At 39.9% G+C, this 25,213-nt stretch overlaps 2 protein-coding genes across 3 annotated transcripts in view; one reads left to right on the top strand and one right to left on the bottom strand.

Annotated features, from left to right (window-relative positions):
* The window catches only part of opn8b (opsin 8, group member b), a 15,251-nt gene extending 9,349 nt beyond the window's left edge, over positions 1 to 5,902 (top strand). The window contains exon 4 of the mRNA XM_028039945.1: positions 237 to 5,902. Coding sequence (XP_027895746.1) covers positions 237 to 581 — 345 coding nt within the window. The 3' untranslated portion in view covers positions 582 to 5,902. The remainder of the gene's footprint in view (positions 1 to 236) is intronic.
* mmut (methylmalonyl CoA mutase) lies at positions 5,837 to 25,213 on the bottom strand. 2 transcript variants are annotated; one of them, XM_028039944.1, is made up of 13 exons: positions 25,073 to 25,213; positions 23,978 to 24,414; positions 21,179 to 21,546; positions 20,938 to 21,095; positions 19,635 to 19,806; positions 19,297 to 19,545; positions 18,415 to 18,526; positions 14,893 to 15,008; positions 12,718 to 12,833; positions 8,519 to 8,650; positions 8,288 to 8,435; positions 7,029 to 7,196; positions 6,309 to 6,437 (listed from the first exon to the last, which is right to left on the bottom strand). In XM_028039944.1, exons 2-13 carry the CDS (start codon positions 24,372 to 24,374, stop codon positions 6,309 to 6,311), a joined length of 2,265 nt encoding a protein of 754 aa, XP_027895745.1. In that variant the 5' UTR covers positions 24,375 to 24,414; positions 25,073 to 25,213. The 2 variants fall into 2 exon arrangements, with proteins under 2 accessions (XP_027895744.1, XP_027895745.1); XM_028039943.1 differs by lacking the exon at positions 25,073 to 25,213 and having other exon boundaries at positions 5,837 to 6,437; positions 23,978 to 24,374.

The following is a 25,213-nucleotide window of genomic DNA, read 5'->3' as shown; positions in this document are numbered from 1 at the left end:
AATTAAACATAATGCACACATTTAACAAGCTGGGAATTGGCTGGTAAGAATCACATTGTGTAGTAGACCCTGAGACCAAAAGCAACAACAGAAAAGTGTGAGTTGAGCTACAATGACACTAAAAATAAATATTTTTTTCTCAAGTCCAAAAGACAAAGAAAACATTAACCACTGCAGCATTTTCAGATGCTGCAGTGGGATTTCTTTTTTTCACCGTCTCTGGTGCTCTGTTGCAGATTGCCGTTTTGATCAGCGTAGGCTTCGTCGCCTGCTGGACGCCCTACGGCTTGGTAAGCCTGTGGTCCGTTTTGAACGACAGCAGCAAAATCCCGCCCGAGGTCAGTCTGCTGCCTTGCATGCTTGCAAAGAGCTCCACCGTGTACAACCCCTTGATCTACTACTTCTTCAGCCGGAGCTTCAAAGAGGAGGTGAAGCAGCTGTCGTGGGAGTGCCTGGGCTCCCACGCGTGCCAGGTGTCCAACAGCGTCAGCGAAAACAACATTTACATGGTCAGCGTCAACCTCAAGTCCAAGGAAGTGGCGCGGGAAACCTTGCAGGAGATCACCGAGTCGAGACAGTGACTTCGGCGTGAAGGAATCTGAAAAATAAGACTCAGCCGAGATGAGTTGTCAGAGGTCTCATGGTTCTGGAATGGAAAGGTGTCCTCTGGGTTATGACCAGGTAACCGGGTCCTTAGACAGACAGGCACGATGGGTAAAAACTGTGACTGTTCCAAGAACTACAAATATTTTTTTTTAAAAGTTTCCAATTCAGTCATGGAGATGGGATATCTGACATCTGAGTAAACCGCGCTTATCCAAGAAATGATCACAATCGGCAGGTTTGCGATGTTACGATACATTTAAGGTCACAGAGAGAAGATGAGAGAAGATAGCAAAGGTTCAAAGCCAAATGCCGTACAGAGAAATATCACGGGACACTTACAAGAACTGCCAGAGAAAGTGGAAGTGTTTACTTTATGGACGGTTTTTTCATGTTGTGGAGGAGTTGTGCTTCTGTGTGCATTGTGTGTGTGTAAACAATAAAGTAGCTGTGGTGTCCTTGAAGGCCACACGTTGCCCGTTTCCGAATGGCGGCTCATGCGGGAACGCAAGATTGTAAAGAAGCTGCTGTTATTCTGTCTAAGCCTCGTGTTATGATGTGTAAATGTACAACAGCTTTAACAACCTGAGCGGTATGTAACTTTAAAGGCACCGTCTAAAACAGCTTTGTGTTGTAAAAATGAAACTCTGCTCTTACAAACAACATTTTTGGAGAGGTGTGTGACTGTTGAAGTTACTTCTGTAAAGCACAATTCAAGGACATAAAGGACGCAGTGGTTCTGCTTTTGTATCAGTTTGACAAGTAGTCAAAAAAGTGAAATAGCAGCACTTTTGGGTTACACTTTTAGTGTTTTGTTGCTGAAGTGAGGCTAGGTATTTATTTAGTCGTTGGAAAAACTCCAAAGATGCGTCATGACATGTCTTTTAAAAAAAACTTAGCAACTTTTCTAGCTACGCTGATTGTGGCATAGGGGCAAAAATGCATGTGGATCACAGAAAATAATTGGTTAAAAAGCCGTGGTTGACACATACGTGGTTGCATTTGATTTGTCACTTTGCTTATGTTGTCTGGAGCAAATGTAGTGTAACCGAATGCATCAGAATTCATCAAATAATGAGGCGTTGCATGTTAAGACGATTAAAACCATGCATAATTTACCAACTTAAGAGCATGCTTGCTCTGTTTTACTGCTTATTTTAATAATATAAATGTTTCCTGCACTACTAACAGCTCATAAAAGGAATAAGAATACTTTAGTAAATATAAGCAAAATAGCTGATTTACGAGGAGGTTGCTAGTTCCATCCTGACCACTAGATGGCAATAATAGCAACACACAGCACCTTTAAACGGATTTGTGTTTTTCCTCTCCTATAGATTTCATCTCCATTATCATAATTTTCATCAGTTTAATCCTTTTTTTTGTACTTTGGGGAACCAAAACAATATTGCAAAGAATTCGCTTAGTAAAATCTGTCCAAACCTTGTAGAAGAATTTGTTTGCTGCATTCTGACCTGATCAGGCCAGATTTTTTTTTTTTTTTGTTGAGGTTTTCTTTTTTATTCACTCTCTGTATTGATCAAAAAGAGTTTATGGTACAATCAGGCTGAACCACATTACTACACTGAAACCAGATAAGCACATTAGTGAGGTTAACGTGTTTTGCAGGTACTATTGACAAAGTGCGTCACTTTTGAGTCTCTATTCTTGATATTTTCCCTTCTTATTGTTATGACAATGTGCCTTTCAAAGCTATTCATTCTCCTGGTTCGCTTTCACATTTTGTCACAGTACAATCACAACTCTGTACTTTGTTGAGATTTTATGTAACACAAAGTTCTGCATAATAGCTAAGTGGAACAGCCCCCTTTCCCCTTCACCCAAAATTAGCGCTTTTTAACTCCTTACATTAAAAAGTAATCTGGTGACATTCATTAAATCTGAAAATATCCCCCTCTTTTTTGCATATAGTTGCTCAAACTCAGTTTCAGGCTCATCTATGAGCAACTATTTGCAAGTCTTACCACATTCTCAATTAAAATTTTGGTCTGGACTTTGACTGGGACATTCGAACACATGAACAGACTTTGTTCTTAACCGTTTCATTGTAGCTGTGACCGTCTGGTTAGAGTGGTGTGCTCATACTGAACACACTACTTTGCTTTGGCCTAAGTAGTGTGTAAGTAGTGTCTTCTACTTACACTTCTAAGGTTGTTGTTTAATGTGCGAATACTTTTGGAGGCCACAATATAATCACCAATGAAAATATAAAAACATTCAAATTAAAGAACCGCTTTTGCTTCATATTATGAAAAATATGCAGCGAACCAACACTATTTTCACTTGGCTGTTTTACCACCTGTGCTGAAAGCAGTGCTGCACTGCAGGGAAATTTAAACCTTCAGCGGGTTCCTGCGCACTGTCGTGTCAAAAAAGGACCAGGTTGGGTTAAAGTCGTTTTTCACATTCTCAGCCACAACACGGGCGAGCGAGGGAACGCAGCATTTAAAACGTCTCAAGTCTCACTTAACATACTGCACTGTGAAAACAAAACTTGAATCCGGAGAATGGTTGCAACCCATTTGTGCCAAGTCTGCCTGATTATCAGATGTGAAAATAGCATTAGTGTTCTCACTTCGAGGTTAGGAACTTTATATTCTGAGAGGAATCGAGAGGAAAGTTGGACATTGTTATTTACATACGCTACACTACAATCCAGACTGCTTCCGCAAACATTTTGTGAAAGAATGGGTCGCCCTAAGGAGCTCAGCGAATTCTAGCGCGTTACCTCGCTTTTAAGTATTCCTCAGTCAGCTGTTGGTGGTATTATAACAGAGCAGAAAGGATTGGGAATGACAGAAACTCGGCCTGAAAGAGGCGAGCCCTGTGAAATCACAAAAGTGGGATCAGAGGAAGGTGAACTGCCCGAGTGCAAACAGAGCTTTTACTGGAGGGGATTCCTGATCAAGCAGCTCAATTTAACTCTTACGTCATCAAAAAGTAATTCCGGTAAAGGGAGCACTTAATGCTTCAGGATAATTTCATCCCAACGGATGACTGTTTCCTGCTCCAACATGATTGCTAAAAAGCCAGGACCTCAGGGACACGGATGAAGAACTTGAGCGGTCTGCACAATCCTGACCTCAACCAGACAGAACATCACCCAGAGGAGAGACTGCTTCATCCAACATCAGAGTCCAACCTCATACATTACACAAATGCAGCCCTACACCCTGCGGAACGCCACTTTTGGTTACTACTGCAGGCCATTAGCTCTAAAGCTAATCATGATTTCATTAAAGTAAAGAGGCTAAAGGGGAAAACACATCAGCAGAGTGTGGCACGGGTCATAAAATAGGAGTATTGTGTTTAATTATAACAAACCACAACATTGTGCACAACATTCACCGGTCAATCTCAGTTTCATTCTGTTTATTTGCGTGAAGGATTTTCAAGCATAACCAGTGGTTAAAATGTATACTTTGGGTATAGATGAAAGTATAGATCACTGGACACTTAGCACATGTTAGCACACAGGTGGGCTAAGAATGAACACACTTATGTTACTTATGTCACACTTATGTCATTACAACTACACTGCTCTTGGCTTGCCAAAGTTATTTACTGCGGGTGATGTATTGTCTGGTTTCACCGTCTGCACAGAGCTCAACCTTAAAAACAAAAAGCTTTATTAGATTCAAATGTCGTGAGCAGCTTGGCAGCATGAAAAACGTAGCTGTCTAGTTTTGTACGTCCCACTGAATGGAAGAGTTTAGCAAACAAAGTGACCTTCAGTCTGCATTTTGTTCAGTAAACCTGTCTGGAAAAATAATTGCATTTAACCCACCGTGTGGTGCATGTCTGTATCTGTGAACGTAATATGAGCTGCTTTGAGAGTATTATTTTTATTTATGTATTCTTTTCTTTGGAAAACAAAAAAGACACAACTCTTCCCCACTGTAAATAGTGCAGAATTTTACTTGTGTGCAATATTATCTTTTTCTTTTCTTTTCCTCGAATCGTGGAGTTGCTGTTGAACATTTTGTTTAGCAACTCGTGAATGTAAAGCTCGGACTCTTTATGGCATCTTTATGTGCACAAGTTACTGGTCGTATTAATGAATAAACACATAATGAGTACAAACGCAATGCAGTGGCAGTTATAATGGTTTCTATGGATACGTCATTTATATCCAACATACTCATGGTAGAAGTCATCTCGAATTCAAACACTTGGATCTTCCACCCCTTTTGTTGCTTTTTAGATCCTCAGCAAAATTGATCTTTTTGATAGAAAACAAATATAAAAACAGCCTGTAATGTCAAAGTGATTTTTTTATTTTATTTTCGTTACTGCTGATCCCCACACAGTTTTGAAAGGAAGAACGGAGTAAAATTGCAGCATCCAGATGTGTAGCACTGACAGAGAGCTGTCCAAACAGACATCATGCTTTGATCGCAACCAAAGGTGAAACTACTGAAATCTGACTGGAACGGGGTGAATATTTAAGGAATATTTCATCTTTTTATTCGTCATTATTTACGTTGTCATTATAATTTTTTATCAAAAAAGCTCAAATTTATTGTAATTGATCCCTATAAGCAATAAAAGGGGTAAAACATCAAAAGTGGTGAATGTTTTTTTTGTTATAGGAACCGAACAGGAAAGGCATTTGTTGTGAAATGGTGATATTTATATGCTGTGATGATCATAACAGCCTTGCTGTGTGTAGGTTTTGTCACATGCACAGTTGACATGTTCCCATGTGCAATGAAACACTTTGCTGTCTGCAAGAATGCCGGTCAAAAAGGTAAAAGTAAAAAAAAATGCATAGAAGAATTTGGAGAAAAAGTAACACCACCATCTACAAACAGAGAAAAATAAAACAAAAATAGAAAAATTATGTGGCGTGTTCGCGGTCGTTTTTTTTTTTTAAGGGCAAAGGATGTGAGGCAATTTCTCAGATTGTAGTTTTATTTTGTGATTGCGGGCAGAGGAACTGAATACGACAAAAAGGTCATAAACGCCTTTAATCTTATTGCCATGAATCCAACATATGCCAAGCAAAGTTCACAAATGCTTAAAATTAAACTGTAACCGTCAAACTGATCACTATCTGGACCAAAAATGGGAACATAACCTGTTGCCGAAGTTTAGCCATAAACAGAACGGTGCAGAAATGGGGAACAAAAGAAGAATGGGAATCAAATCTCTCAATATATTCAATATAAATCCCAGAAAGAATGAGGTGGTTGACGTGACAGAGCACTGCCAAAGTTTAAAAAATAACTTTATTTCAACCCAAGTGTCTAAGCAGGATGTCGATCACATAGAAAGAAAAAAAATCACATCTCCGACTGTTTTCAACATTGTGATCACTAATGCTTTTCTCTGAACAATACTTTTAATTGCTTTTAAACATGCAGGAGAAATAATAAAATGACCTCGACATTAAAAGTCCTTAGAGTGATCTAAGGAGGAGAGAGTTATAAAGAAGGACACTTGATTTCGGTTTCTATCTACACATGGCGACTCCTCTGACTTTAATTACACTCTGCTAGGAAACGGCAGAATATTACATTGCGAGCAGGTCTACACCGCCGTCAGATGATAAGTATTTCATTAACCTCATTTCTGAAGCATCCAAGAAGAGCAGGGAATGAAATTCACATACTGTGACACAAAGTTTAAATGAACTAAACCACACCGTTCATGGAAAAACAGCATTTTGTTGTTTTTTTTTCTTACATGGCTTGTCGTATTTTCTCCAGGCTCTTTTCAATATTGTCAATAACTTCGACTGCAGCTTGAGGAATCCTGGTTCCTGGACCAAATATGGCGCACACGCCGCTCTGATAGAGGAATTCATAGTCCTACAAAAGGCGGAGAGACACAAGTCAGTGTCAGGTTTTATCAGATTTTAGTTCTTAGTCATGTGGGATACATTCTTTTATTTTTTTAAACTGACAGAAATATAACATCTCTACATAACTCTGTTGCTTTCTTTTCCTGAATGCCTTAGTTAACTTCAGTCCTCGCCTCATTAAATGGATTTTTGTTATTGCCCGTATTGATCACTACACATCTCTACTACACCTTGACATTAAGTAAGGCTGAGGCAGCAGTGTAGTAGGAGCAAAAAACACCGCCACCTGCAGGTGGGTGTTAGCAGCCACTAAAACTCAAAGGTTTTTGACTATTTTTGTGGAGTACACTCAGAATTTTGCATTAGGGCAAAAAATGTGGGGATCCGTTGGTTTTGGGTGATTATGGGATCACAACAAACTAGAGGGACTGACGTATGGAGTGAATTTACATAGTGCCATTCCAGGTACCGATATAATCTTTACCTTTATCAGCAAAATTATTGTGAAACTGCAGCCCCAGTTTTCCTGGACTTTAGCTAGGACTTTTCCAAACGAAGTAAGCGTTAAAACTTGGTGAAAATACAACCCAGACGTTACCTGTGGTGGGATGACTCCTCCGCAAATGACCAGGATATCTGGCCTGTCGAGCTTCCGTAGCTCTTTGATGAGCTCTGGTACCAGGGTCTTGTGTCCTGCTGCCAACGTGCTGACCCCAACGCAGTGGACGTCAGCGTCTACCGCCTGCTGGGCGACCTCCCGGGGAGTCTGTTGGAAGGGCAAGCTTGCAACTCAAGAACAGACACAACACCACCAAACAAACAAACAAATAAAGAAGCAATAAAGCCGCACCGCACAGAGTACAAATAATTTCTTTCTAATCATGTGTGAGGTTTGCTCCTCTCTCTGACAAGATTTTTTCAATATGTGTTAAATATCTTTCTTAACAGCAAATATTTCTCTACCAAATACATATAAGCTGAATTTCTCAGGAGGGTGATGGAAAGCTAGAGGCATCAACCAAAACAATGCAGTTCCTAAGGAGAGCTGTGCTGTGAGCAGACACATTATCTTATGTTGTCTTTCACTCGCACTTTCTATCCGCGCCGCCAGAGGCTAATCAGTGGTGGGAAGCAGCAAATCCGTTCTCTTATTCTCCCTTTGCTTCTGGATGGATGAATGGATGAATGAAACAGACAGATGCGAGGAAACTTGCGCGAATTAGCTCATAAATGCAGTTACTGTGTCAGATTTTAACATTAAAAAGGTTTCTTTCTAGCTTTCCCTCAGTGTCATATAACACAGAAGAATGTGCAGATTACTACCATAAATTAACGCCATAAAATGGATATTTTCAACTGGCTAAAAGGTAGCATAAAGCAGATTTGTTTAGCTCCGTCATCAAGCTAAAGCTATTGTGTAATGTTCGCCACTGAAACCTCTCATAAGCTGCATTTCCATAGACCATTAATCATTTGCGCAAATTTGAATTACGAAAATAAATTTGCTTAATGGAAACATGGCAATTAAAAAAAAAATAAATTTGTTTTTCAATAGAAAGGTTTTGAGCTAGGATGAGGTTGTTCCCCATCTGTGTCAAAACTGGTTCATTTCGCAATGGAAACACTTTTTTCGCATCGCACGTGATCAAAAACCAGATGTTACCACTGGCGGAAACGACAAAGAAGACGACAGGAAGCGGTAGGAGGATGATGGCGCAGCAAGGACTTATTGCGTGAACAAACATATTCAAGTGTGATTAGCGGGCCATCTACAAAGTGTTGCGCACATTTGTAATGGAAGGAAGCTACAGTAGCAGGGGTTAGCCATAGCGAATACAGATAAGAAGAATCACTGACCTGAAACAGCGGTCCAATGTCAACATCAAACCCCAAGTCGGCAAAGCCAGTGGCGATGACCTTGGCACCTCTGTCGTGGCCATCCTGTCCCATCTTTGCCACCAGTAGACGAGGGTTCCTGCCCTCATGTCTCTTAAACTCTGTAACTCTTAATTGTTAAAAAAAAAGGAAAGATATAAGACTCAACTTGCCATGTAGGCAACCATAAAGAGAACGGGGGTCGTTTTCTACCTCTTGTTGGCCAGAGCGATCTCCTCGTGCTCTCCGAACTCGCTGCGGTACGCCCCGCTCACCATCCTGGTGCTGGCCTTGTGCTCACCAAACACTTTCTTCATTGCGTCGGTTATTTCACCGACAGAGCATCTAGGTAAAAAACGACCACAATGACCATCGCTCAGCATCCCCTTCTCCCACTGAAACTCAATAAAGAAAACCGTTTCCAAAAGAGGATTTTGTGTTTCACTGGATTTTCCTTTTTCCCTTTCAATTACGTTTGCAGAAAGGACTTCAGTCTGAGGGTTGCATAATAGAGTTTTAGAGAATTCAACCAATAATACAAAGAGGGTCGGGTTGCCTGTACAAATGTAAAAACCACTAAATACATCTTGTACACGGCTTTCAGCATTTCATCAGCAGGATAGGCTGAATATGATGCATCTAGTTCATGTATTTACTCTGACAAACAGTATTTAATCTCCCTTCAGAACCCAGTTTTTCACATATTTTGGAAATTGAAAGATATTTAGATACTAAGATATTGCAAAGAAGAGCAGATGCGGGCCTCTTTGAATAAAATTAATACTGTAAAAATGAACCCGAGTTCCGTACAAATGGAAATCCCAGCTGCAGGCTATTTTGCACCTTCAGACAGGGATTCTTTAATAGAAATTAATGTTTTGTTTAGACTCAAGGTGGATCACTTATTTAAAAAAAACCCAGATGACTCAATGTTGTTAGCACATATTGGTAGGAGATGATGTTGAAACACCAAACAAAGGAAATATAAGGGAAAAAACAACAATGGGTGAATTGCTTTTACAGAGAATATTCTCTCCTTTAAATTGGAGGAAAATCAGTGCCACAGAGAGCTAGAAATAACAGCCCGATGTTTGAGCCTACTGAGAAAAATAACGTGATCCACAGTGTCCAATGCGGCGCTGAGGCTCAGTAATGCAAGTGTAGAACAATTCCCATCATCTGCAGCGATCAAAAGATCATTATATGCACTTAAAGCTGCAGTTTTAGTAGAATGTGGCTTCTGAGACCTTGATTGCCAAGAATCGGAAAACGGAGATTTTCTAGGAAAGATCAAAAAGGCCTTTTCCAACTATGAACAGCAGCTTTGAGACTTCCACATAGTTACAAACCTGAATTCAAATTGGGTTTTTTTAATAGTAAATGGACTGAATGTATATATATACAGTATATAAATATATATATATACACTGCTCAAAAAAATAAAGGGAACACTCAAATAACAGATCCTAGATCTGAATGAAAGAAATATTCTCATTGAATACTTTGTTCTGTACAAAGTTGAATGTGCTGACAACAAAATCACACAAAAATCATCAATGGAAATCAAATTTATTAACCAATGGAGGCCTGGATTTGGAGCCACACACAAAATTAAAGTGAAATAACACTACATGCTGATCCAACTTTAATGTAATGTCCTTAAAACAAGTCAAAATGAGGCTCAGTATTGTGTGTGGCCTCCACGTGCCTGTATGACCTCCCTACAACGCCTGGGCATGCTCCTGATGAGGTGGCGGATGGTCTCCTGAGGGATCTCCTCCCAGACCTGGACTAAAGCATCCGCCAACTCCTGGACAGTCTGTGGTGCAACGTGACGTTTGTGGATGGAGCGAGACATGATGTCCCAGATGTGCTCAATCGGATGGGAACGGGCTGGCCAGTCCATAGCTTCAATGCCTTCATCTTGCAGGAACTGCTGACACACTCCAGCCACATGAGGTCTAGCATTGTCCTGCATTAGGAGGAACCCAGGGCCAACCGCACCAGCATATGGTCTCACAAGGGGTCTGAGGATCATCTCGGTACCTAATGGCAGTCAGGCTACCTCTGGCGAGCACATGGAGGGCTGTACGGCCCTCCAAAGAAATGCCACCCCACACCATTACTGACCCACTGCCAAACCGGTCATGCTGAAGGATGTTGCAGGCAGCAGACCGCTCTCCACGGCGTCTCCAGACTCTGTCACGTCTGTCACATGTGCTCAGTGTGAACCTGCTTTCATCTGTGAAGAGCACAAGGCGCCAGTGGTGAATTTGCCAATCCTGGTGTTCTCTGGCAAATGCCAAGCGTCCTGCACGGTGTTGGGCTGTGAGCACAACCCCCATCTGTGGACGTCGGGCCCTCATACCATCCTCATGGAGTCGGTTTCTAACCGTTTGTGCAGACACATGCACATTTGTGGCCTGCTGGAGGTCATTTTGCAGGGCTCTGGCAGTGCTCCTCCTGTTCCTTCTTGCACAAAGGCGGAGGTAGCGGTCCTGCTGCTGGGTTGTTGCCCTCCTACGGCCTCCTCCACGTCTCCTGGTGTACTGGCCTGTCTCCTGGTAGCGCCTCCAGCCTCTGGACACTACGCTAACAGACACAGCAAACCTTCTTGCCACAGCTCGCATTGATGTGCCATCCTGGATGAGCTGCACTACCTGAGCCACTTGTGTGGGTTGTGGAGTCCGTCTCATGCTACCACGAGTGTGAAAGCACCACCAACATTCAAAACTGACCAAAACATCAGCCAGACAGCATAGGTACTGAGTCTGTGGTCCCAACTGCAGAACCACTCCTTTATTGAGTGTGTCTTGCTAATTGCCAATAATTTCCACCTGTTGTCTATTCCATTTGCACAACAGCAGGTGAAATTGATTGTCAATCAGTGTTGCTTCCTAAGTGGACAGTTTGATTTCACAGAAGTTTGATTTACTTGGAGTTATATTGTGTTGTTTAAGTGTTCCCTTTATTTTTTTGAGCAGTGTATATATATATATATATATATATATATATATATAGTACAGACCAAAGGTTTGGACACACCTTTCTAATTCAATGGGTTTTCTTTATTTTCATGACTATTTATAAGGCAAGAAATCCCACTTATTAACCTGACAGGGCAGGTTGACCTATGAAGTGAAAACCATTTCAGGTGACGACCTCCTGAAGCTCATCAAGAAAATGCAGAGTGTGTGCAAAGCAGTAATCACAGCAAAAGGTTGCTACTTTGAAGAAACTAGAATATAAGGGGTATTTTCAGTTGTTTTACACTTTTTTGTTTAGTGCATATTTCCACATGTGTTATTCATAGTTTTGATGCCTTCAGTATGAATCTACAACGTCAATAGTCATGAAAATAAAGGAAACTCATTGAATTAAAAGGTGTGTCCAAACTTTTGTTCTGTACTGTATATTGCATTTCTAGACATAAGATTACTCAGAGCTTTGCAATAGAGCCACATTTCACTCATCCACACTCACAAAAACACACACATGCATTTCAGATTGCAACTGATTACTACTATACCAACTGAAATATAACTTGACATCTAATCATGAGGTTAGTTCATTAAAATTACATCAGTGAATGTTTAAAAAGAGGCGGTTTGAGGTGGCTTTCCCTGGTGAGTAGGCCTGTCACGATAACAAATCTTTTCTGTTCCTGTGGACTAACTCCACCCACTCTGAGTGGACACTCAGCAGAAGTGGAGGAAAACATAAATACTCTCTACATGACTCATTTATCTTGATTTTAATCAGCGGGTCAAATTGACCCAGAACAGTATGTGTGTCTCAAATTCAATTATAAAGATCACCCATTAAAAATAAATAAATAAGTGTAATATAAAAAATGTACCAAAGATCAATTTCAAGGAAATTATAGTTTTTTTGTGTCTAGGTTTTTTTCAGTGGACTTTAAAAATGTAAATTCCATTTTTTTGTGTCCAAATGAGTAAATGAGCAGGTTGTCGTCATTGATCCTTAATTTCTGAGAAATAAAAAAAACATCATTGCACAAATATTAATTGAAATGAAAAAAGTAATATTGGAGTTAATAATCAGATACAAAAATGTTTTGGAGAAATCTTTTAGTTTCTGACACTATTGCATGATTAAACACTCCCCGGGTCAAATTGACCCACGAACATTTTTGCTGTGCCCTAGAAACAAACATAATAGGAGGGTTAAGCCCCCTTGACTTAAGTGCCTCTTTAGCTACAGCTTCTGGAGAAAGGATGTGAATGACCGTGTTACTTTATGAGTCAGCAAATGCCAGTTATTTATCATCAGATCTTCACATTTGCCGAAATTACACAGACGGCAAAAATTCTACACCAAGACGAATGAAAGTGCTCTATATGTGTGCCTTCCAGCATAAACAAAGTTTGTTCTGGCGGAGCGGTTCTGACCTGGCCCGCGCCGCCTCCACTGCCAGGGCGAGAAGGTTGCCCTCCCTGGTTCGGGAACACTCTTCAATAGCTGCCAGGCACTTCTTCGCTACCTCGGGATCACGACTTTCTTTCACCTAAAATAAAAATAGTAAGCTGGTAAGAATGAAATAAGCTGGGAAGCTATAGATAAGAAAGAACCTGAAAGAAAGCAGTGTCCACTGTGGCTTTCTTTCACAGAGAAAGGCACACAGAAGGCTTTCTGCGAACTGAAAAGAAAACTAAATAGCAGTTGTTTTTTAAAAAATATCATTGAGATGGACAGTTTACATAATTATTGTCACATGATGTCAGCTTTGAGAAAAGTGGTTCAAGACGGTAATTTAATGTCACGAAGGGTCTGGTTACACCACCTGTGCTTTCTAGGATAAATGAAATCCATGTTATTGTTGCCACCCATTTCTAAAATGTTATTATTCTTTTTGTGCAGTTTGATAAATGATGAGCACTGTTAAAATTCTGCCTTCTTTTTATATCACGGAAATGTTTCAAAAGCAACGTCGGGCACTATAGAGAACCAGTTAGGGTGTGTATTAGTGATTCTTCTTCCTAATTACCTAGAAATATATCAGGAAAGGCTTCATTTTAAATATTGTGTTATTACACTTTTTCATTATAAAGACATTTCAATAGAGAGAGAGAGAGATGGAAAAATTATTTTTTGTCTTACAAAACACACAAATTGATGGTTTGACAGACAGATGAACCAACTAATGGTTAGCTGAACCTTTCATCAATTTATCTGATTTGACAACCATATGGAGAAACTGATGGCTGGTTGGCTGGACATATAACTTCTAAGCCACGGGATGGTTATTATTGTTTTCTATTTTTATTTCACTAGTGATTAATTAAATTCCACTCCCTGTGCCTGGTGATTGTGAACCGTCTAAAATCTAAATGTAAGACGGAGAAAGGAAGAAAAAAAAAGAAAGACTTTCCTCAAATTTCATTGACGAATGCAATCTCTCCTTTGTTCTTTTTTCCAATAACCGGGACTTTACAACTCATCGGTGTCCGGCATTGCTGTGATATTAAAAACACCACCATGCAGTAAATTCAAACTCTTAAAATGTCTGTACAGTAAAGCATCAGTTTCGGTCTATTTTTGCTTTGCTGTTGGTTCAAATAAATATCAAAGTTTAGGACACAAATTAAATATTTCTGCAGGAAAAACAGTTTATGTGCCGAGTTCAAAACTCATCTGTTTCAAGCATGGAGCTCGGAGCACAGACTGTTCATATCTGGCAAAGCAGTGTCCATTTTATTTCCCTCCAAATCCCTCAAAAAGACATGATTTTACCAGGGAATAAGGAAAAAAGATAATTTTCTCCCAGTGGATGAGGGTCAGCATCATAAAGACGTAAAAAACATTAGGACACCCTACACAATGCAATTTTTTCATCATATCTGGACGTATAGATACTTAATGTTATTGAAGCAACATTGAAAAACTCTAATGAAATAAACTAAGAATACAAACTAAAGAAAAATCTTTGATTTTTTTTCTGGAAAATGCTATTTCAATTAATGCAATTTTGGGTGAGAAATGAATTCGAACATCCACACACATATTGCGATTTGAATTACGTTTTGAGGTGTTTAAACCCCAAACATCTAGTTGGGATCTCACCATAACATTCGCACTTAGTGATGAGAACAAAAAAACTGTTGTGGCCCTCAGAAAGAAAGCTGCAGCAGTTTATGAGTCTGGTAAGGGATTTAAAGAGGTCTCATAAGAATTTCATATAATTTTTTTTATAGAACTGAAAATAGCTTAACGGTGGAAAACATCAAACAGCTGAAAATGGCCAAGTCAGACTGTCCTTTGCAACCTAACCTTGAAAGCAGACCGTAGGATGCTAAAAGAAGACTTAAAAAACATAAGATATCATTAGAGAACCTAAAGGAGACAGAAAATGTCCTAACTTGTTGGTATTATACGTATAATGATGCATTATGCGTTTGAAACAATTCCATAACATGACTGCAGTTGAAGGGTTTTTTGGAACTAAAATGCTTCATCGTTTTTAGACATGACCCTCTGAATACAACATTGTGGTCCTCCACCACTTTTCTTTGAGCATTGTAATCTTCCCAGCCGCACGGTGCGTTCAAGTCAATTGAGGGACTGACCTTTTTCAGTTTCTCAATCTGCTTCTGACGTACTATGGTATTATCTATGGCGAGCACCTCCACGGTCTCCTCTTTTTCCAGGCGGTACTTGTTCACACCAACAATCACCTCTGACCCTAAAGAAAGAAAGAAAAAAAACATACAAAAGGCATTCATGTGCAGGAGCCTCAACAAAAACAGGGTGAGATGGACTGGTCAGTGTTAGATTGGACCAGCTGAAAGCAGACCGTCTTAAATCGTTGATAATAAAGCTAGTGATTTGCATCTTGCTGTTCTGGCTGGTTGTATTCAGACAAAAAAAATAAATGCTGTTTTGTTGCCATCTCCCTAATTAATTCAAAATTCTGTATTATTTAAGATCTAAACTGAGCATTAAAGTACAACAGGAGAACATTTTTCTGAGATATTACACAAACTCAAAACATCGGTGTGCTGCTCTGCTGTTGCCAGTTTTAAGCTATGCATCCTTCTTTACGTAAGTTCAAATCCAACTACAGGGCAAATTTCCGACTTTCCACAATTATCTATGTTAAGCAATACAATAGAATAAAGTGCAAATGTCCTTTATGGCCCCTCAGTGAGGACATCCAGAAGCAAGAAACACACAAAATAGTAATATTAGAGCCTCTATATTCCATATTTTTCTTTTATTCCAAACAGAGACAACAATTATAACTGTGATATTGAGTATTATGAATTCCTTTTAGCAATAGTTATGACAATTGACGATTTAAGAAGCTATTACATCCTAAATGCCCAACTTAGTTTTATCGTGGGTCCTTCCTCCCAGTGACTGTCAGACTCCATAATCATTATGCAACTGTTCAGATTGCAGGAAAGCAGGTGTAGCGCTAAGCTAAAGGTTTAAAATTTGTTCAGTAAGAGAATCCAGATCTTGTCAAATTGGTCCGTTTAATCTTAAATAGAGCAAATGATCTTTAAAGACTGAGATGAGACATGATTCGTAACAGCCCAGGAATGTGGGTGGGAGGGACAGCAGTCTTCTATCTCAGCAATATAAAATAAATCAAAGGAAAGCTCCCGATGGCTTCTGTAAGTAAAGTGTTTTATCTTCCTCACTCACTGTACGGCATACAAATTTCATTTTTAAATTATTTTTATTAAGCTAAAAGGGTTGGAACGGAGTCAGGCATCACTTGGACAAAACAATGTTAAATGACCTTATTTAATAAAAAGTAAAAATTGGAAAACAGCACAAAAATCATCTGTACGCATCTCAATAATCAACAGACAACTTTGCATTAGCATTACAGCAACAAAACCCTTCCTGTAATAGCTGGCCAGGTTTTACCTGTTTCTACTGGCCGAAATAACATGTTGGTAATATTAAAAAAAATAACTTAAAAGCCTAAATCTGCCAAGATTACAAATGTAAATCTTAAATATACGCTTAACAGAAATTGTTGTTTTTCCCTTTATGTTAAATATTGAGAAATACATTCAAAATTCTGAGATGTGATTTCTAAAAGCATTTTACGATTCAGTCCCTCAGTACTAAATCCAAAGGGATCAAAAGACAATCAGGATTCAAGGTCCAACAAAACAGAAAGAACAAATAGTGAGACAAAAAAAAACAACAACAAGGTGACCCAGAAAAGCCAACGAATATTAACGAGAAGAGCTGGCATCAAGGAGCTACTGAACTGACTTACAGAAAGACAAACTACTGTAGAGAAAAGCAGATCTGAGTCTCAATTATTCCCTGTTGTAATAACTGGATTATGCTGCCCAAACCCACCTCAGTTCACCTCACAACGCAGCAAAAAACACTAAGATGGGATCACATAATGATGTGCAATTTGTGTTCGCCGAAGCAGCACTTTGTAAATGTCATTCACGCCATTCATGATTTGAAAGCTCAGTAAGTGTTTCTCGTCAGAGAAGAACGAATCTTATCGAAAAAATGATGTGAACTGGGCACCACCAGAAAACCTCCTTTTATTTATGGTTTGGTTTTCGAACTGGAAGGGAACAGCTCAATCGCATTTAAGTTTGGACTTTGATTAGAGCACATCAAAAGATTCTTTTACGCTAGCCATTTGCCAGTGTACTAGATCACAGTCTTGGTGCATAACTTGGATTCATTTAACGCCTCGATATGCCGGCTGGACATTTTTCTCTAGGATTTCTACCGGAGAGCAGAATTCGTAGTTTTGTAACAATTCATGGCAACTCGCCCAGATCCTGAAGCAGCAAAGCAGCCGCAAAGAGTTCACCACTCCCTCCATGTTTTCTCCATATATGAATAACATCTCTCACTGAAGACCCAAAGCCTTGGTGATGACATTTCAACACTTTCTAAACAGATGCAAATAACTTATTTATCATCTGTTCTTGAATTTGTTCAGATTGAGGTCTGATGTGTTGCTTATTTAATCCCACTTTTCGTTTTCAGTCGGGTACTGTCTGAAAACATGCTGATTGTAAAATTCTGGTATTAACTGGAACTGGTTTGCTGATAAAATGAAACCAAAAAATGTGGTTCTCCGTGTTTAAGTCGTGATTTGCCAAAGGGATCAATGATTTTTCCCACAAAGAGTCAGGACAGTTTGGATAGCTTCTTCCCCAATAAGTGAAATCATTTTAAAAACCGCATTTTCTTCTCAGTCCTGTCTACTATCACAGTTTGTTCGGTTCCATTTTCACAGCACAGAATGAAACTTTCAGTAGGAAGCTAATGGGGAAGAGCCCATCTGGAGGATCATAAATTATTTTATGTGTCTGTATGCAAAAGCCCTGCAAAGCAAAAAAGTTTAAAGTGCATGCCAGCAGGGATTACAGAGAGACATTCTAAGTGAGAATAAAACCATAACTTTGAAGTTTTTAGGCAGAAAAGGACAGGCCGAGCCAATATTCACAGCATGCAGATATTGCAAGCTGTGAATTTTATTCTGGGGTCATTTCACAAAGTTGCCAGTGAATATATCAGCCGCTGCTCACAGAACGTTTCTCTCATTTGTATTTTAATTGGGGGGAAAAAAAACGATATACGAGATAACATTGAAAATTGCAAATGACTGAATAGCTGGTGCATAGATGGCGATTTGTGTGCATTTCTGCATGCATTTGTGTGCTGGGTACTTGTTAAAAAATTAAATGTTAAAGACATGGCAAAAGGAGACATTGTTTAGTAGCTGCGACGGTCGGCAACCGTCATGGCGGCTTTCTGATTTGCTTCAAGCCCTTTTCCATTTTTATTACTCTCAAACACAGAAATGAAAAAAAATTATTAAATATTTAAGACACATGCTAAATATTAAAACATAGAGCAACAGAAGTCATGATTCATTTTGGTAACTTTATGAAACTTAAAATTTTTGCATGCCACTGTAGAATCATAAACTATAGGCTACATCAACATGGTTTTCATGGTCGCACTGCTACTTTAACTCGGCTCGCTGCAGGCAGACAACTTTGTGGTAGTAGGACACAGGAGGGAGTGACAATAGGCAAGAATGAGAGGTTTAAACTGAAGATGATGAAAATGTCTCGGTGTGACACCTGAGTCGATGCGGGCCTGTCTCCGTGCAGCACATTCCTCAATCCGTAGTTTTGGAATTCCCTCCGCCACGGCTCTGGCCATGCCTCCCATCTCTTCTATGTCTTTAATGAACTGCAGAAACACAGACAGAGCCAGTGATCAGTGGGAACTGGCAGGCTAAGGCTGCATTGACACCTGTCATGCTTAGTCCACTTTGATCAAATTCCAACTTATCTAGAAAATCCAGTTTGGTTGGGGAGGTGTGAATGTGCAAACCAACGCAGACCAAAAAAAGCAAACTCTGGTCCGCCTAACAACTGTGGTTTATTAAAGTGAACTCTGGCGCGGTTTGGATGCATATGTTGGTGCAATTAGACAAGAAATCGCTCCAAAAGCAGGAAGTGAATTGCTGAAAAAGCACAGGGCATTCTGGGTAAATAGAACCTAAACAAACAAGTGAGTATAGCATTACACGGAGAAATGGCTTGTGGTCTGTTACCAGAGACAAAAGAGAAATCCCGCAACCGCTAAAAATCTACTCCATTTTTGTTTACATTTTGTGAAGGAGGAAGTTGCGCTCGTGTCTTCTTCTGAGGTTTTTGTGTCATTTCCTCCAGTGGTTTTTGGTGTAGCGCCACCACAGGTAAGGAGGGGAACAGAATTTTTCAATTAGGATTGTTTGACACATCACAGTATGAAAGCGAACAGCGCCAACTGAAAATGTAACAAATGTTGTAATTTCGGTCCCCAATTGAACCGAATCTGCCGGACTATCAGGTGTCAAAACCCCCTAGTTGCAACGACATTAAATGTCTTTACTGATAAGAGAGATAAAATGTATTTAGCTTTACAATAACGAGGTGCAGTCAAACTTCAAGAGTTAAGAACAGCCTCCACAACACCTTCAGAGCCGTGTTATAAACATCGTCGGTGAGCGCCTCCATCATGAATGAGCCGCCCCAGGGATCTGCCACTTTAGGGATCCCCGACTCCTCCTGGATGATGATCTGGGTGTTTCTGGCGATGCGAGCGCTCTTCACCGTCGGCAAACCCAGAGCTTCGTCGAAGGAGTTGGTGTGAAGTGACTGGGTGCCTCCGAACACAGCAGCCATGGCTTCGATCACCGTGCGGATCACGTTGTTGTAGGGATCCTGAGAAAGGAGGCGCAGGGGAAAGCTGCGGCTTTGAACTCATCGCTAGACGATGTTTGGATCTTGGTCGAATGCATGGATTCGCTCACCTGTTCAGTGAGTGACCAGCCTGAGGTCTGGCAGTGTGTGCGCAAGAGGAGAGACTTGGGGTTCTTGGGCTGGAAGTTTTCTTTAATGAGCGTGGCCCATAACCTCCTGCCCGCCCTCAGCTTTGCTATTTCCATGTAGAAATTCATCCCTATGCCCCAGAAGAATGACAACCTGGCAAAGAAAAGATGGACAAAAAATGTAAGGAAACATATTTCATATATCTCAATCAATCTGACTGTGACTTTGTTCACGACAACAGCCCTGCAGCATCAAGTAGTCCTGCAGAGTACGAGACTGAATAACCACAAATGCCACACATGTGAAATAGAAAAATCCTATTAAAATACATTGAACTTTGTGGTTGTAATGTGACAAAATGTAAAAAGTAAAAAATTATATTTTGGATACAAGATTATCAGGGTTCCTGACCTTAACAGCCAGGAATTCTTGAGATCTATTTGTAAAAGCAAATAGAGCTCATGACACAAAATGAATGGAGGTTAGCAAAGCTTTAATTGTGAAGAACATGCACATGTAAAAATATGACCTAATACACGTTTACAGAAAATATGAAAACATTCATAATGTGATGTAGCCCATATCTGGTAAACAAAAGAAAAACCCATCTATGACTAACTACAATGCAACACAAGCCTTCAAATGCTAATCAGCACGAGTGATGTTCCATGTTAGAAAAGTGTAGAAAATTAGAAAAATTTAATGTGAGAAAAAAAAATCTGACATAAGAAGAGGTAAGAATGAACAGAACAAAATCCATCGCATAGACCTGAATGAATCCATAGCGATTCAACGAAGTTATCTTTAAGGGCCGTCTCCGGAGATACAACGCTCGCCGACAGGTGAAAATCTGATTAGTTAGAAATGGTTTCAGCCATTTGCCTTCTCTACAATGACTAATTGCACGACTTAGGAGCTGCTGGGGTGCAGCTTTTGTGTGCTTTGAAAAGCAACGTTTGTCAGCAGATCTATTGTCAACATTGATTCTGGGTTTATTGTGGCGCCACGTGAAAACACTGAATACCTCCCCGTTGGTGTGCAGCACCTGGCTGGTTTGTGTGCGATTTGCCATTCAGATTGCTACATTATTTTATAAAGAAAGAAACAACAAAAGACATGGTGCAGTTGGGTATGTAGTGGAGTTTAAAAAATTTTATCGTAAAGTCTTGGTTTCAGCTTCTTAGGGTCTGTCTCAATCATACAGAGAGGGGTATAAACATGTCTTCAAATTTTTTAGAAGGTATTAACGTTACCATTTCGATCACATTTAAATCACACACACACCTCGGCGCAAACTCATCGATGGTTAGACCTGCTTTCAGACCCGTCCGGCAGTACTCCAGGCCGTTAGCAATGGTGTAAGCTACTTCTAAAATAGCATCTGCACCGGCCTCTTGAAGATGGTAGCCACTGATGGATATGGAGTTGAATTTAGGCATGTGCTGAAAACAAAGAAAAAGAAAACCTGTAAAAAATTTAAAAAAATACATGGAAAGCATAATCACAGGAGCACTGTGGTCCATACCTTGGAGGTATACGCAAAGATGTCTGCAATGGCGTGCATGGATGGTTCCGGAGGGAAAATGTAGGTGTTGCGCACCATGAACTCCTTTAGAATATCATTCTGAATGGTGCCGGTTAGTTTTTCTTTGGCCACTCCCTGTTCCTCCCCGGTGACGATAAACATGGCCAACACTGGGATAACAGCTCCGTTCATTGTCATCGACACAGACATCTTTTCTAGGGGGATTCCGTCAAAGAGCATCTTCATGTCCTCCACGGTGTCGATAGCCACTCCGGCCATCCCCACGTCCCCGTGGACTCGGGGATTGTCTGAGTCGTAGCCACGGTGGGTCGGGAGGTCAAACGCCACAGACAGACCCTGCTGACCCGCTGAAACGGAATAGATGAGACAGATTGTAGGTGAGAGAAAAGGGGAAGGTTGGAACTTGGAGAATTGAAGGTGATAGATGTCTGTTGGGTGAGTAGTTCAAATTTATATGCATTTCATTGAGTTTTTATGTGGTAGACCAATACAATACATACAGTAACTATAGCAGGGTATTAGGGTCATTGCAAATAGAAGTAAAAAAGGATGTGGGAGGAGTACATTTCTGCCAAAAAAAAACAACTAAGAAAAACTGATATTAACAGTCAACGTTTGAGATTTGAGAAAAAAAAAAAATTTACTCCCAGATTTCTGACTTTACAATATCAGAAAATATCCTACTTTTAATATTGCACCTTTACACATTTAGTCATTAATTATTGTTTTTTTCATTTTTGCAAATCAGAGAACATAAATTATTTTCTTGCAAATATGTGAAATTGTAAAAATGTCAATTTTTTTGGTGGAAATTTGCTCCTTTATAGTTTTTTTGTTTTGTTTTAATTTATCTACAATGTCCCTAATACTCCACCGTACATAGCTCTAAAAAGTATATATATATATATATATATATATATATTATATATATGTTACTACTAATTCCCCTAATGTGGATCTTTGCAGCTCCTCCAAAGTCACCATGGCCCTCTTGACTAGTTTTCTGAATAACTCTCTTCTTTCCAGGCCTACAGTTTAGATGAGCAGTTATGGCATTAATACAGATATGTCATTTAATGTGTCTAATTTGGCTCAGATGAAAATGGCACTTTCCGGCATCTGTAAACTATTCCTAAGTAGGAACCAGACTTATGAATACATAGTAATATTGGTTTTCTCAAGCAGTTTTGAGATAAATAAAAGCATTTAAAACAAAAATGTGATCGCTTCTAATTCTGCTTCAAATAACGCCCCTCATTTATAACTCATAGGTGAGAGACAAGACGACTGTCTGCTGAAATAACACGGACGACACGCTGCTGCCTTAAAGCTGACCTTGCAGGAACATTGTGTCAGGCTATGTTGATCGGAGCGCTAATCTCCGACATCTTCGGTTGCCCCGCGGTGGACATTCCAGCTCCATCAAATCACAAACTTAACAGGCTTTTTGCCCCAGAACTGAACGCTGTCACAGCTTGGCGACGCCAACCTGAAGCCGTGACTCGCGGCGATACTTAGTCACAGCTACAGGTTTATGTGAACATACATCAACTGCATCACTGTGGACCAAAACTGAAAATTATGATCAGCCAAAAAAATAAAAATAAATAAAGGATAAGAAACATTTTCTTGCTCTGGAAAATGCTTTTATTACAGCAGATAAACCCAGAAATGGTAGAAAATTGTCTGTTTCTGCAACGTCTGTTGCTAGTGTTTATTCTTCATTTTATTAAATCTTTTTGATGTCATATAAATCAATGCAATATTGCTAAATATTCCAGTCATTTTGCTTTGAAACTTCTGGTTGGATTCTCCATGATGTTATTGGAAATTGTCCATCTATGCTCATCTCCTGTGCAGCAGAATGTTCTTTTGTGATGTCATTTTGTGCACGATTACTGCATTTCTGTTCACACACACTTCTAACACTGTTTTTAGGTTGCCGTACCTATATATTCTTGCTGTTGTAGATCCATGCATATATAGTCGGTCTCTAATATATAGTAAGAAACATTCCAATATTTCACTGGGTATAATATTAGTACTGAACACAGAGAGTGTTGAAAGCATTATGATGACAGAATGAAGGAAAACTGAGCTTTATTGCCATATATGGCACTGGATTTTATTTAGGAGTCTTAGAGAAATGGTGTTGAATGCAAACACAGCTCACACGTTTTGGAGAAAACTTTGGAAAAAACAAATGATTTTTGTGCTTCTTTGCTTTGGTTTATCAAGTAAAATTGCAGTGGAATACATTAGAGCTTGCTTTTGTAAATTTAGAGAGTATGAAAACTATCTCAAATGATGCACCTTCAATAATTTTTTTCCACTTAACAGGACTCCAAGCAATAGAAAACTTTATGTGATGAAGAACTGCCATCGCTTCTGTTCAGTCTTTTTGTCGATATGTCATTTATGATTTTTTGCTTATGATTGGATATTTAATCTAAACTGGCCTACACTTTTAAAATATTATTTATTCATTTAATGTTAATGTTTTTCGTCTACTCAAATGATGTAGTCCACACGTTCCTATGAAGCAGCTTTACGAGCCCACACTATGAATTCTTTTTCTCCTTTTTTTTTATTTTTACAATTGGAGATCATCATTTCCTAAATTCCTCCCAAAGTAGGGTGTAAAAAGCATAATGTCCTAACAGATGAAACAATTGTAGACCTGAAAAATTTTGGAACTCTGAGTGTTTTAAGATTTAATATAATTTATCCAAACAGAACCACATTTAAGTCAAGTCAACTTAAGGTAAACCAGTCTACCTTTAATGTTGTCCTTGTAGAACTTGTTGCTCTCCTCCACAGTGCTGAAGCCAGCATACTGCCTGATTGTCCAGGGTCTGTAGGTGTACATGGTGGGATAGGGCCCTCTAGTGTATGGAAAGACTCCTGGCAGCTCGTCGGCACGTCCCTCGGAATCAGCTTGCGTGTACACCGGCTTGATGTTGAGCCCCTCAGGTGTGCGCCAGATCAGATCTTCTGGGTTCTTCCCCTTGAGCTGCTTCTTAGCCAGGCCGGCCCACGCAGCATTCAGCTTGACCTCGTCCTGACACGACACCGAGGTGTGAATCCGCAAGCGGTGGGTCTGGGCTGAGGACACGCAAGCTCCGGCCAGGCGGCGGGCAGCCACCGCTGCACATGCCCGCTGAGCGGACAACATCCTGACAGCTGGCTGGCTCGCTCACACACGCATGGGTAACCTGGAGGAACACAGATGAGGCGGAGGCGGTTTATTGAGAGGAAATTGTGAAAAGTGAGCTAAAAAAAACCCAAGATATTCACATACAATAATCATTTCACTTATTTTCAACACAGCATGTCAAACGCTCAGGTAAAGCGGGGAAAATGTGGCCAAAATCACTTAATCAATCTACACTATCAGTTTATCGTCCAGGTGAACACTGCACTTCTTGAGGAAGCTGAAGAAGGTGTATTTATGTTGTGGATAGTGTAATCTTGTTTGTCAAAAATCTGTTGGGGTAGCAGCTTCAGAACCAGGGACTAAAAAAAAAAAAAAGGCTAAACAAGCTGATAAAGACAACAACAACGTGTCTTCAGTCAAAGGCTTTATGAGATTTTCTAACAAAGCTGAATACCGCTGAATACTGATTCGCGTAGTAAGAAACGCGACACATTATTACCACTAAAGGAAGCTTGTGTTCTTTCCCTTTGAGGTAAACGCAAACTATTAGCGTGATGCTAACTGCTAGCCCCGGTTTTCTAAAGGTAAACGTTAAATATGGCCACTCGTATCTATTAACAGCAGGACCCAAATAGGACGTAACAGCCCAGTTAATTTCTGCTGTTTTTTACGCAACACGGGACATTTCACAGAGCATTTTGAGGCAAGTTTCTGACCTTGTAGTTTGTTGTGCTGGTTCAAGCTGCTGAGAGGCGTGTTTACCGAGGTCCAATGAGGCTCAACAACACTCACCCTCAGCCAATCGTGTACGAGAGTCAAAATCTCGAACTTTGATCCATGACACCGGAAGTTAATAT

This window comes from Xiphophorus couchianus, chromosome 15, assembly GCF_001444195.1.
Source record: "Xiphophorus couchianus chromosome 15, X_couchianus-1.0, whole genome shotgun sequence".
Classification (NCBI taxonomy): domain Eukaryota; kingdom Metazoa; phylum Chordata; class Actinopteri; order Cyprinodontiformes; family Poeciliidae; genus Xiphophorus; species Xiphophorus couchianus.
Note: the sequence above shows the minus strand (reverse complement) of the source record. Positions and strands in the feature narration are given on the sequence as shown.